This window comes from Electrona antarctica (assembly GCF_951216825.1).
Source record: "Electrona antarctica genome assembly, chromosome: 17".
NCBI lineage: Eukaryota > Metazoa > Chordata > Actinopteri > Myctophiformes > Myctophidae > Electrona > Electrona antarctica.
This window is the reverse complement of record NC_136798.1, coordinates 1,372,617-1,387,348: the sequence shown is the minus strand read 5'-3', so window position 1 is coordinate 1,387,348 and position 14,732 is coordinate 1,372,617. Positions and strand designations below refer to the sequence as shown.

The following is a 14,732-nucleotide window of genomic DNA, read 5'->3' as shown; positions in this document are numbered from 1 at the left end:
CCCCACCCCTACCTTCAGTCAACGTTACCCCCCACCCCTACCTTCAGTCAACGTTACCCCCCACCCCACACCTACCTTCAGTCAACGTTACCCCCCACCCCACCCCTACCTTCAGTCATCATTACCCCCCACCCCTACCTTCAGTCAACGTTACCCCCCCACCCCTACCTTCAGTCAACGTTACCCCCCCACCCCTACCTTCAGTCAACGTTACCCCCCACCCCACCCCTACCTTCAGTCAACGTTACCCCCCACCCCTACCTTCATTATAGGAAGCAGATCTTCAACTTTGTTAACATTCTCTAGAGCCTGCCGCACCTCCAGCAGACCTCTGGGATTGTATGCTCTGAGAGAGAGAGCGAGAGCGAGAGCGAGAGCGAGAGCGAGAGCGAGAGCGAGAGCGAGAGCGAGAGAGCGAGAGCGAGAGCGAGAGCGAGAGAGAGAGAGAGAGAGAGAGAGAGAGAGAGAGGACGAGAAACCAATTAACAAACAGGAGTGAGTAAGCGAGAACACTGGTTAAAAAAATACATTTTACATTCTGTATACCTTACATACACTCTCGTGCATGGTGCCCATGGGTTAAACATGCAATCAAAAACATTAAGGAGGTGTGTTTCAAACATGACGTGTTCTTGCGTGTAACCCACCCGTGGTACACCAGTATCCTGTCTTTGATGAAGTTGAGGATATTGTCGAAGTAGGCCAGGTACCGGATGTTTATGATCTGTCCTCTGAACACAGAAACAAAACGCACACTGATGACCTGCTCTTTACAGTATATATGCACTGTAAACGTCTGATGCAAGCTTCATGGAGAGTCATAACATAACATGCCAAATCACACTTTAAACAAAATGTCAGAATGGACACATTTTCATTGTGGTTCGTTGTGAAACTAATTTCAACTTTACCTCATCCACTTCTAAATGGCAGTAGCAATAGTTCAGCACAGGTCACCATAGATTTGTTCTATCTTTTAGAACGAGAGTTGTAAGATTTGTCTTAAATCATGATCATAATGTTATCAATTCAAGCCCCTTTAAAAAATAAGTTAAAAACGTCTTTGGCCTGGAGGCACTTAGGCCGGCTTTAGACTGCAGTCACATAAAGTCAGATCAGATTCAAATCCGATTTTTTTCTCAAATCCGATCTTTTGGCCGGGTCATTCACACTACCGTTTGCAAGTGACCAGATCCGATCTGTGCATTCAGACTGATTTTAACAACTCAACGCAAAGCCGTCCTGCATCGACATATCTGCTTTGGTTACCGTGGTAACCGAGTTGTTTTTTTCCGGTTTGCAATGCCGTCAGCCCGTTGATCAATATCACTCACACACACAAACACACGAGAGTCATTACTGTATTTTTTTGGACCCACATTAATGAATGAAATTAAAAAAAGAACACCTCCCCTGCAGTACAATTGCACAAATGAACCTCAGCTGCGTGGATCTCAGCTGATTTCATTCCACAGTGGCGAGGCGCACAAACTGATACCTTTCATCATAACATTTAAATATTAAAACGGCGGAAGTAAACACATATGTTTAGCGGTACATTAGCTACGCAACTTCATTTAACTTTGCCATTGTTTAATATGTTGATAAGAGCATGGGATTGTCTGTGAGGGAAGGTTTTTGAAACATCGGGTTTCATGGATCATGTGCGCTGCGGCTGCTGCGGCCTCGTTAAACACTACGTAATTAATGTTCACTGCATTAACATCAAGTTCCATATGTTGTCCACCATGTCCACGTAATGTTACAGTAGGCTACCTAGCTACAGGCTTATTTGGTCACAAACATGTTTAGTTGTAGGCTTGTAGCCTATATTCCATTGCGCGCCGTGCATCATTGATTATGTTGTCCAAAAGAACAGATCTGCAAGCTATCAACACGCCATGAAACAGCGTGTCGACAGCTTGTATGTCTGTTTTTTGGGGGGTAGCCGACCCGACGCACGTTACGCATTGGAACAATGCGTAACAACAATCTCACATTGCAGATAGGACCGCGTGTAGCTGTTCTCTACCATTCCGCGAGAAATATCCTAATAAACGGCCTTGTTTCTGTAGCCTACATTTTGAGAAGTTTAGAATATTGTACGGAGGCATCCTCCAGTGCAACATTTTCGCTAGAAATGAGTGACTGACTGTTGTAACGATACAGAGACACCTCCCCGACATATCGTTTTGACAGTTTATTTATTTTTGAACCAGAATGCTTATATGAGACTATTAAAAATGAAACTTCTGTGACCCTGGTCTAGGGGATGAGCAAGTGACGTCAGGACTTTGGTAGCTTACACTACGGCTCCGCAGTATAGTGCTGACATAATGAAGAGATAATGAAGTTTGGTTGTTTTTCTCTGTCTCTTGTTTAATACTACTCGCGCTCTGTAATGAAGTCACGTCAGTAGCGCTCTGGTCGCGCTGCGGGTGACGTTTGGACAGCTTGATATGTGACTCAGGTCACTTCATGTGGTCGTTGCATTCAGACTGAGACAGATCTCCTCAGATCGGATTTAAATCGGATTTGAAACCACCTCTGGATGTGACTCAAGTCACATTTGAAAAAATCGGATTCCATGTGACCTGTCTGCATTTAGACTTATTTAAGCAAATCGGATTTCTATCTTGAAGTGACACAGATCTGATTCAGGCTAGATTCAGGCTAGATGTGGCTGCCAGTGTAAAGCAGGCCTTAGTGAAAAATAAGTCAAAAAAGTACTTGGCCAAGAATGTGTGAATTCACAAATCTGCTTTCAGAAAATAAACTGAAATTTTAGAGGAAACGTTAAACAATATCAACAACATTTTCATTTGCTGAGCTCTAAGCACAAACATAAATCCAGAGTTTAGATTTAGAGTTCAATGGAAAACGGGGTTTAGTCGAGTGTTGATGTGCTATTGATGTCATCACATCATAGATGTAAACCAGCAGAACCATTCAATACTGAACTGAGTACAATGTGTATTTTTGTTACCTTGCTAAACTGTCCTACAATACTGTAGATCGTAGTGAGTCTAGTCTGGAGGCTAAGTTCCAGTCTTACCTTATGAGGTTGATATGATTGTTAAAGCCTCGACTGAGACTCCTGGCAGGCATCTGGTCTAACCACAACACTGGCTGGTCAGGGTCCGCAATCCTAAAGAATAATACAAAAAAGAAAAGTAATACTGTCACTTTAGAGAAAGAGAGTCCCATGGGGAGCTGATCAGAATGAATCTCTCTCCTATCGGCATTCAGCACTTTGGGTGCGTTCGGAAATGCGCACCGGGAATGTGGTCAGTTTGTTGAGTGTGGTGGTAAATAACAAACATAATTCATGTTGGTGATTATATAAAAATGTATTATCATATTAATTTATCATTGTGAAGTTCACTCTGTATATCCACGGGCATAATAGCATGATGATGCCATTACAAAACATGGACTACATATGGAAGAAATGTGTTTAATAAAATGAAATTAACTGCTAGAAGGTCCTAAATTAACTTAATTAAGCAGTCACCGTCTCTGTGTCATGTTGTTCTTTCTTAATTTTACAGAGTATAGAGATCGACTACTATACAATTAAATAAATCTGTATACAAGACAGTTTCAGATAGGGAGGGAAATACTAAATTAACTGTTAACTACATCAACACATTTCGTGGGGGCGAGTTGGTAAAGGGGCGAGTCGTTTGGTATTCCTTTGTGAAACCTTCTCACCTTCTCCACTTGACGGCTATATCGAACATGTCTCTCCACTGCATCTGCCTGGTCTTGCCGTTCACTCTGACCTTGGAGTTGCTCCACGTCCGGTGCATGGCCTGCATCACCTCCAGGGTGGCCAGGCCCATGGCTGGGAGGGACATATGAATGTTACATTACTGTCATTACCATGGACCCATGGCTGGGAGGACAGGTCATATGAACAGGGAGGGAGGGAAGGGGCAATATGAATGGTACATTACTGTCATTACCATGGACCCATGGCTGGGAGGACAGGTCATATGAGCAGGGAGGGAAGGGGCAATATGAACGTTACATTACTGTCATTACCATGGACCCATGGCTGGGAGGACAGGTCATATGAGCAGGGAGGGAAGGGGCAATATGAACGTTACATTACTGTCATTACCATGGACCCATGGCTGGGAGGGACAGGTCATATGAATGGTACATTACTGTCATTACCATGGACCCATGGCTGGGAGGGACAGGTCATATGAATGGTACATTACTGTCATTACCATGGACCCATGGCTGGGAGGGACAGGTCATATGAATGGTACATTACTGTCATTAACATGGACCCATGGCTGGGAGGACAGGTCATATGAATGGTACATTACTGTCATTACCATGGACCCATGGCTGGGAGGGACAGGTCATATGAATGTTACATTACTGTCATTAACATGGACCCATGGCTGGGAGGGACAGGTCATATGAATGGTACATTACTGTCATTACCATGGACCCATGGCTGGGAGGGACAGGTCATATGAATGGTACATTACTGTCATTACCATGGACCCATGGCTGGGAGGGACAGGTCATATGAGCAGGGAGGGAAGGGACAATATGAACGTTACATTACTGTCATTACCATGGACCCATGGCTGGGAGGGACAGGACATATGAGCAGGGAGGGAAGGGACAATATGAATGGTACATTACTGTCATTACCATGGACCCATGGCTGGGAGGGACAGGTCATATGAGCAGGGAAGGATGGGGCAATATGAATGGTACATTACTGTCATTACCATGGACCCATGGCTGGGAGGGACAGGTCAGATGAGCAGGGAAGGAAGGGGCAATATGAACGTTACATTACTGTCATTACCATGGACCCATGGCTGGGAGGGACAGGTCATATGAATGGTACATTACTGTCATTACCATGGACCCATGGCTGGGAGGGACAGGTCAGATGAGCAGGGAAGGAAGGGGCAATATGAATGGTACATTACTGTCATTACCATGGACCCATGGCTGGGAGGACAGGTCATATGAATGGTACATTACTGTCATTACCATGGACCCATGGCTGGGACAGGTCATATGAACAGGGAGGGAGGGAAGGGGCAATATGAATATTACATTACTGTCATTACCATGGACCCATGGCTGGGAGGACAGGTCATATGAGCAGGGAGGGAAGGGACAATATGAATGGTACATTATTGTCGCAAAAAAGTATTTTTCTTTGCAGATGTGACTGTTGAGGGATTATTGCCCGTTTTCATTGCAGCTCAAAAGGCTTCAGAACACACAAAGTAAACCCCAGAACACAGAAAATCCACTGAATGTTCAAAGTTCAGGTTGTGTGGGTGTAATTGAGGTCATAAAACCTAAAAGAAAAAAAAATGAAAAATGAAAATGACATAAGCGAAGTGTGCAGGATTCACATTGATGACTGGGTGTGGTTACTGTCGTACCTCTATGTATTCTCCTGTTGGGCAGGAAGCCTGGTGTGTTGTATTGCATTAGCGCCCCCAGGTGGTCTGCCGTGCAGATGAGCTTCTGCACCTCGCTGCTGTAGCTGTCAAAGTTCTGAGGTAGCACGTCTCTGCAAATGGACAGGAGAGGACATGCTACTGTACTGTACTGTATGTAGAAGGCTAGCTTTTGGTATTTTTTACCCCCACTGGCTGAGAGTTTAACATTAACATGCAATATTTGTAGTCATTCTGTGGGGGAAAAACAAGCCATGAAGCTTTATAGTCACTGCTCAAATCTGCTAATTTACGAGTTTAGTGTGGTCACCTCGGCAACATCTTATCTTTTTGAGTGGTGTAAACCACTCCTACAACTGGCTTTGTTGAGTGGTGTAAACCAGGGGTTCTCAACGTTTTTGGCCGGGGACCCCCGGAAATGCTTTGGCAATGTCTCGGGACCCCTGCCCCGCCCCCTCCCGACCCCCAATATAAATTGACTGCTATAATAACCTTAAACCATTTTGGGCGGGAACCCCTTTTGGTGTTTTAAGCATTGTTATAATTTAGCTATTGAAAAATAGCAGATCTACAAGCTCATAGCGCGCCACCGAGTGGCGCGCTACGAGCTTGTAGGTCTGCTATTTTTGAAAAATCGTGAAAATAAAAATTTTAAATTTTTCTTTTTTTTTAAATAATTTGGGGACCCCCTAAAATAATTTGGCGACCCCCCGAGGGGTCGCAACCCACGGGTTGAGAACCCCTGGTGTAAACCACTCCTACAACTGGCTTTGTTGAGTGGTGTAAACCACTCCTACAACTGGCTTTGTTGAGTGGTGTAAACCACTCCTACAACTGGCTTTGTTAGTTTACGTGTCTGTCTGTCTGTCTGTCTGTTCGTACCAAAAAATGAGCATGGTTGCTATGGTCACCCAGTTCACACAGGTGTGATTTCATTACGTCAGACATTACGTCAGACCAAAGTTGATCAGTCTATATAAGACCTTACACCACTCAGTTCACACGGGTGTGATTTTTAGTTTACGTGTCTGTCTGTCTGTCTGTCTGTTCGTACCAAAAAATGAGCATGGTTGCTATGGTCACCCAGTTCACACAGGTGTGATTTCATTACGTCAGACATTACGTCAGACCACAGCTGATCATTCTATATAAGACCTTACACCACTCAGTTCACACGGGTGTGATCTTTTTGCTCATGTGCAGTATTACAGATGTATAAGTACAATTATACGATTGCATGCCATGCACTTCCTTCCATATAGTCATTATAAATTCATCACCCAGGCATTTGCCACAGCCTGAAGATAAGTAGCTGGCAACAATATACATCCCTCTCAACGTACTTGATGTGCGGCTGCAGGCCTGGCTGTTCCTCGTAGTCTTCGATAAGAAAAGGCAGGTTCTTGGCCCAGTGGTTCTTGAAGTTTCCTGGCAGATCCTGGTCCACGTTGTACTCTGCTACCGGTATGTCCAAGTGGGAGTGCAGATAGCGAGAGTACTCTGGGAGAGGGAACACGTCAAGGACAAATGAGAGGCGTAGAGTAGGCCACCCAGAGACATCTAATCATTAAGACATGCGAATCCCTAGACTCCTTCAAAACCGCTCTCAAAGGGCACCTGCGGACGGCTGCAATTCGAAACTGGCCCTGGTAAAATCTGAATCGCCAACCAATAGAAGTCTATGTAGAAGAGGCGCCATTGGACTGGCCCCGTGAAGTGAACGGAGTTTGCGTAACTCTGTCTTAAGGTGGTTGCACACTGGACGCGTTTTTCGGAAAACCGACGGAAAATGTTTTTATTCATTTTTAAAGATTTATTTGATGGCATATTCATGCCATTTGGATAGTCATAGTGAAGAGACAGGAAATGCACCCCAACTATTCGGCTATTGGGTCGCCCCAACAGGTCTAATGTTTACAATAAAACCACATTCTATTAAGCTTATGTTGAGCACACACCTTGTTTCCCATCTTAAATGAAACCCCTGTGGGCAAACGGGTTGAGTTCACTCACTCAGAACTGGGTTTCAGGACATTCCACATCGTTCTAGTGTGGTCTAATCAAGCCCGTGGGGCTCAGCGCTGGCAGCACCAGAGTAGCTGAAGAACCGCAACTTTAATTTTAACCCATTCTGGAAGGGAACCCCTTTTGGTGTTTTAAGCATTATGTTATACTTTAGCTATTGAAAAATAGCAGGTCTGCTATTTTTGAAAAATCGTGAAAATGTAGTGCAAATCTTTGAATATAGGTTCTTTCAGAGCCAACGTTTTTTTTTAACTCAAATCATTGCTTCTGGGGTGTCCCTGGAACAACATATTTTCAGGTGGGGGTCGGCTGAAAATTACATATATTTTTGGGGGTCCTTGACATGAAAATGTTTGAGAACCACTGACATAGAAACATAGGGTTTTCAGAAAACTTTAGACTTTAGATTTAGAAGATTTGTTTAGAATCATCCTCAGGTCTAAATGGGTTAATCCATTGAGACCTGGAACGCATCCATGTCACGTTAGCGTTTAACCACATTAACCATTAAACCGGGAACCCCTTTTGGTGTTTTAAACATTATGTTATAATTTAGCTATTGAAAAATAGCAGATCTACAAGCTCATAGCGCGCCAACGAGTGGCGCGCTATGAACTTGTAGGTCTGCTATTTTTGAAAAATCGTTAAAATGTGCCTCAAATCTTTCTGAAAATTGTCATGATTTAGAAAACTTTTTTTTTTTTAATTTCGACGTCAGGCCTGAATGGGTTAATAGAGGAAGTATATCAGTGATCAATAGGTGTACACTGTGTTGCACAGACAGTACCTCTGAGGTACCTCTGAGGTACCTCTGAGGTGTACACTGTGTTGCACAGACAGTACCTCTGAGGTACCTCTGAGGTGTACACTGTGTTGCACAGACAGTACCTCTGAGGTATTAACATATCAGTGATCAATAGGTGTACACTGTGTTGCACAGACAGACCTCTGAGGTATTTAACATATCAGTGATCAATAGGTGTACACTGTGTTGCACAGACAGACCTCTGAGGTATTTAACATATCAGTGATCAATAGGTGTACACTGTGTTGCACAGACAGACCTCTGAGGTATTTGATCAGTGATCAATAGGTGTACACTGTGTTGCACAGACAGTACCTCTGAGGTATTAACATATCAGTGATCAATAGGTGTACACTGTGTTGCACAGACAGACCTCTGAGGTATTTAACATATCAGTGATCAATAGGTGTACACTGTGTTGCACAGACAGACCTCTGAGGTATTTAACATATCAGTGATCAATAGGTGTACACTGTGTTGCACAGACAGACCTCTGAGGTATTTAACATATCAGTGATCAATAGGTGTACACTGTGTTGCACAGACAGTACCTCTAAGGTATTAACATATCAGTGATCAATAGGTGTACACTGTGTTGCACAGACAGTACCTCTAAGGTATTAACATATCAGTGATCAATAGGTGTACACTGTGTTGCACAGACAGTACCTCTAAGGTATTAACATATCAGTGATCAATAGGTGTACACTGTGTTGCACAGACAGTACCTCTGAGGTATTAACATATCAGTGATCAATAGGTGTACACTGTGTTGCACAGACAGTACCTCTGAGGTACCTCTGAGGTACCTCTGAGGTGTACACTGTGTTGCACAGACAGACCTCTGAGGTATTAACATATCAGTGATCAATAGGTGTACACTGCGTTGCACAGACAGTACCTCTGAGGTATTAACATATCAGTGATCAATAGGTGTACACTGCGTTGCACAGACGGTACCTCTGAGGTATTTGACTTTGAGGTATTCCGAGCTGGCTTTCTGCCCCAGCAGGGGGTCGTTCAGCATGACCTTGGTCTGGGCTTTGATACCCTCGTAGAACTGGCCCATGGCCACGTGGCTCAGCCCCTTCATGTACTGACACACCTCGTTGTAGGGCTCTAGCTGGAGACACCTCTGGAAGGAAGATGGGGAAAGAGAAAGGAGATAATGAAAGGGTCAGTGAATGTGAGCGGTGATGGGAGGCAACACAGCAGTAAAAGTCAAGGGAGTGTGAGTTAGGGCTTTAAGCAACTAGTCGACTAGTAAATCCACTAGTCGACCTTGTTGGTACTAGTTGACTAGTTAAGAAAAGAAAAAGGGGGGTTTTTCCCCCCGTTTTTGTAGGCCTCAAGATCAGCTGCTAGATCATAGTTATAGTCACCAATGTACAGTTTTTAAATGCACAACTATTATTACATGATAGTTAGGCCTAGTTAAACAACTAGTCGACTAGTAAACTAGGCAACTAGTAAAAAAAAAATCACACCCGTGTGAACTGAGTGGTGTAATATAGCCTGTCTGACGTAATGAAATCATGTCTGACGTAATGAAATCACACCCGGGTGAACAGGGTGAACATAGCAACCATGCTCATTTTTTCTGCACTAACAAAGCCAGTTGTAGGAGTGGTTTACACCACTCAAACATCACTAGAAGTGAAAGCCCTAGTGTGAGTGCCTCAGAGAGAGAGGGAGGAGACAGAGTAGCGACTAGTAGAGTAAGCCGAGAAGCCGTTATGGAAATCATGAAATCTCATATACCAAGTAGCCTTTTTCACTCTGGGTGAATGAGGAAGAAAACATCATTAACTTCAGCGTACTGATACTTTAACTTTAACTGTAAATGCACCGTGTTGGCAAGCTAGCATTGTGCTATGCATGTCTGTGGTGGAAGGAGTCACTAACTAACCAGGATTAATTCATGTATCTATCGCGCATTGCCAATGTTTTATCGCGCACAACCCTTATTTTGAAGAGCCAAATATCCGTAACCGGATCTTACAATGACGTAATGCTGTGTGTGTGGTGTCTTGACCGGTTGTTGTGGTGAAAAAACCCGACCGCGAGTATCACAGCGCCTGCTGTCGGCCGCTGAAAAGCCTTGTTTTCACCAGAAGACATTCATTGCGCCGATTTGGAGATACAGGCCATTGAAAGCAGCACATAGAGTGTGAGTGGATGCGTGCGCATCTTCAAAATGGCCACGGCCACTGTCCCACTTTGACTGTTATGCTAGCGAGCGGCAGCTAACAATCCGATCAAAACATGGATTAACCCATTCTGGGCGGGAACCCCTTTTGGTGTTAGCATTATGTTATGCTTTAGCTATTGAAAAATAGCAGATCTACAAGCTCGTAGCGCGCCACCAAGTGGCGCGCTACGAGCTTGTAGGTCTGCTATTTTTGAAAAATCGAAGAATGACTGACAGAAACATAGCTTTTTCAGAAAACTGTCAGGATGTAGAATGCATTTTTTGAATCTGATCACAGGTCAAAATGGGTTAAAGAACATAAACCCTAGAAAACGTAGTCTACGGTTCTGGTGGGCTTCGCGGTTAATTTAATCCTACGGTTACTACGGTTCTGGCAGGCTCCGTTTAATACATGGTGGCAAGACCTAACCGCATTCTCCACAAACATGTCAAGGAGCATCACTAGAAGTGTTCTACATGCTCGGCAAGAGGAGAAATGTAGAAAAGAGATGGAGGAGAACAAGAGAACAGAGAGGAAAAAAGTGGACAAAAAATGGGAAAGGACATTTAACATTTAATGTTTAAATCCATTATTCACAGCGTGTGTGCAGGGTTTTTGTGGTTTTGTGTCTCTGTACGTACCTTGAAGTTGCCTATAGCCTCCTGCAGTGAGCCGTGGTGGTACAGCATCATGCCTCGGAGCTGGAGGGACTGGATGTGGTTCTGATTCAACATCAGGGCTTTCTGAAAACTCTCCATCGCTGCCTCGAAATCACCCAACTCCCTGAGAGAGAGAGAGAGAGAGAGAGAGAGAGAGAGAGAGAGAGAGAGAGAGAGAGAGAGAGAGAGAGAGAGAGAGACAGAGAGACAGAGACAGAGAGACACAGACAGAGAGAGAGAGAGAGAGAGGTTTTCCCACAAAATACATGGACACCAAATCAGAGAGAAGTAGAGAAGAATACAGAAGTAAAATAAATGTATTAGTATTGGACTACTACTTGGTAATTAAATATAATACGGATGGTTCATAGCCCATGAACGATTTGAAACTAGTTTGCAATACACATTGTGGACTGCATTCATCCTGTTACTGGGAAAAAAAATCGGGTAAAAAGAAACACAAAATTGAAACATTGAAAGAAGTTGATTCAAGTCGTCTGTACCTGTAGGCCTGCCCAAGGCTTTTATATGCATCGATGAAGTCAGCCTTCAACTTCAGAGCCTCTTTGAATGTCTCGATGGCTTCCTAGGAGAGAGGAAGGGTGAGAATGTTTGTACGCATTGAAACAACTAAAAAGTAACTTTTTAGTAGCCAGCGGTCCTTTTGACGAATGACTGTGAGCTTCAGTTCTTGACCGTTTCCCATGGCCCTCTACCAAATTGCCGAATTTCGTGGAAAAGCGTCAGCACAGAACTGCAAAAAGTGGCGAAAGAAAAGACTGTAGATGCAACATTAAAACCCATTAAGGCCTGATGTCGAAATAAATAAAAAGTCCTCTGAAAGAATATATATTCAAAGATTTGTGCAGCATTTTCACGATTTTTCAAAAAATAGCAGACCTACAAGCTCGTAGCGCGCCACTCGGTGGCGCGCTACGAGCTTGTAGGTCTGCTATTTTTCAATAGCTAAATCATAACATAATGTTTAAAACACCAAAAGGGGTTCCCGACCAGAATGGGTTAAAAGGAAAGGGCACTAACAAAACTAACCCCATTATATCCCCTATCTCACTATGTCATTGTTTTTTAACAGACTAGTTTTCTGCCACGGTTTTATTTTGTTGTTTCTGTGATTTATATATCTGTATATGTCTTAGTTGTTGTTGTGTGTAATCTCGACAGTTATCAGGGCTGTATTACAATCTATTACCATAGAAAAAAATCTAGCATTTTCTAGCAAAAACAAAATCTAGATTCTAGCAAATTCTAACTAAAAAGGCAATAAAATAATTTGACTCGCAAATTAGTTGAGATCAATTATTGTATTAAGATGAATATATTAGTTGTAGCAGAAACAGCAGCAATGGTACCTTGAGCATGCCTCTGTGGAAGAAGGTGAGTCCTTTGTACAGCATGGCAATAGGCTGGTTCTTCTTGAGGTCCAGAGACTGCTGGAAGTCCTCCATAGCAGCAACGTAGTCCTGAGGGGGACGGAAGGGTCAGACCGTGGTCAACACGGGGATGGACTCAAGTTCGTCCAGTTTAACCCATTTAGACCCGAGATCAGATTCTAGAAATGTCTTCTAAATCCTGACAGTTTTCTGAAAAACCCTATGTTTCTATGTCAGTGGTGCTCAACCCTTTTTCATGTCAAGGAACCCCAGAATGATCTGTATTTGGCCGCGGAACCCCATCTGAAAATATGTAGTTCCAGGCACCTCCCAGAAGCAAAGATTTGAGTTAAAAACGTTTATTCTGAAAGAATATATATATATATATATTCAAAGATTTGCACCACATTTTCACGATTTAAAAAAAATAGCAGATCTACAAGCTCGTAGCACGGCACTCGGTGCCGCGCTACCTATTTAATTAAGCATCAGTCACAAAGTGTCACTCAACAAAAACAACATCCAACCCTTTTTTTTTTTTAAACGTCATTTTGTCGTTCTTCAGACCTCTGATATGAAGAGGAGAGTTCCTCTGTGTCTGTAGAGGCGTGCCGAAGGCTGCAGCTGGATGGCTTTGGTCAGGTCCCCCAATGCCTCGCTGATACGACCCAGTGGGGATAAGATCTGGAGTGGTGGGCAATGGACATGCATACATACACGCAAACAGTTAGATGCAATCGAAAGGTCAGTATAAAGACATAAACCTGAGGATGATTCGACAAGCTCTTCTAAATCCTGACAGTTTTCTGCCAGTCCCCCAGAATTATATGTAATTGGCCCCGGACTCCAATCTCAAAATGTGTTGTTCCAGGTTTATATAGCGCCTTTATCCAAGGCGCTTTACATAGTGCATTACATTCACCCATTCACACACACATTCATACACCGATGGCGGCAGAAGCCATGCAAGGCACCAACCAGCACATCGGGAGCAATTTGGGGTTCAGTGTCTTGCCCAAGGACACTTTGACATGTAGACGGGAGGAGGAGCCGGGATTCGAACTGCCGACCCATGGATCGACCCATGGACAACCTGCTCTACCTCCTGAGCCAGTCAGACAACATTCCTCTCCGAAAGTTGTTTCTCTTCCCCCACCCTATATAAAACCTTCAGGTCACAATCACAACCCTCTGGTTCCATGTTGTAGCCCACTACACCTAGAGATGAAAGAGAAGAGATAAACCTCCAGGTCACAACCACAACCCTCTGGTTCCATGTTGTAGCCCACTACACCTAGAGATGAAAGAGAAGAGATAAACCTCCAGGTCACAACCACAACCCTCTGGTTCCATGTTGTAGCCCACTACACCTAGAGATGAAAGAGAAGAGATAAACCTCCAGGTCACAACCACAACCCTCTGGTTCCATGTTGTAGCCCACTACACCTAGAGATGAAAGAGAAGACCACAACCCTCTGGTTCCATGTTGTAGCCCACTACACCTAGAGATGAAAGAGAAGAGATAAACCTCCAGGTCACAACCACAACCCTCTGGTTCCATGTTGTAGCCCACTACACCTAGAGATGAAAGAGAAGAGATAAACCTCCAGGTCACAACCACAACCCTCTGGTTCCATGTTGTAGCCCACTACACCTAGAGATGAAAGAGAAGACCACAACCCTCTGGTTCCATGTTGTAGCCCACTACACCTAGAGATGAAAGAGAAGAGATAAACCTCCAGGTCACAACCACAACCCTCTGGTTCCATGTTGTAGCCCACTACACCTAGAGATGAAAGAGAAGAGATAAACCTCCAGGTCACAACCACAACCCTCTGGTTCCATGTTGTAGCCCACTACACCTAGAGATGAAAGAGAAGAGATAAACCTCCAGGTCACAACCACAACCCTCTGGTTCCATGTTGTAGCCCACTACACCTAGAGATGAAAGAGAAGAGATAAACCTCCAGGTCACAACCACAACCCTCTGGTTCCATGTTGTAGCCCACTACACCTAGAGATGAAAGAGAAGAGATAAACCTCCAGGTCACAACCACGACCCTCTGGTTCCATGTTGTAGCCCACTACACCTAGAGATGAAAGAGAAGACCACAACCCTCTGGTTCCATGTTGTAGCCCACTACACCTAGAGATGAAAGAGAGCCAATCCTGAACATTACTGTATCATTGCTGTACCTTGATTTAAATTT

The 14,732-nt window shown here is 43.9% G+C and overlaps 1 protein-coding gene across 2 annotated transcripts in view; it reads right to left on the bottom strand.

Moving 5' to 3' along the window:
• The window catches only part of ttc13 (tetratricopeptide repeat domain 13), a 34,506-nt gene that overhangs the window by 10,374 nt on the left and 9,400 nt on the right, over nucleotides 1–14,732 (bottom strand). For both annotated transcript variants that reach the window (XM_079526201.1, XM_079526202.1), the window contains exons 7-17: nucleotides 13,090–13,206; nucleotides 12,502–12,612; nucleotides 11,635–11,717; nucleotides 11,114–11,255; nucleotides 9,241–9,415; nucleotides 6,794–6,950; nucleotides 5,433–5,563; nucleotides 3,715–3,847; nucleotides 3,056–3,148; nucleotides 648–731; nucleotides 262–346 (exon numbers count right to left, since the gene is read on the bottom strand). In XM_079526201.1, the coding sequence (XP_079382327.1) occupies nucleotides 262–346; nucleotides 648–731; nucleotides 3,056–3,148; nucleotides 3,715–3,847; nucleotides 5,433–5,563; nucleotides 6,794–6,950; nucleotides 9,241–9,415; nucleotides 11,114–11,255; nucleotides 11,635–11,717; nucleotides 12,502–12,612; nucleotides 13,090–13,206 (1,311 nt within the window). The remainder of the gene's footprint in view (nucleotides 1–261; nucleotides 347–647; nucleotides 732–3,055; nucleotides 3,149–3,714; nucleotides 3,848–5,432; nucleotides 5,564–6,793; nucleotides 6,951–9,240; nucleotides 9,416–11,113; nucleotides 11,256–11,634; nucleotides 11,718–12,501; nucleotides 12,613–13,089; nucleotides 13,207–14,732) is intronic.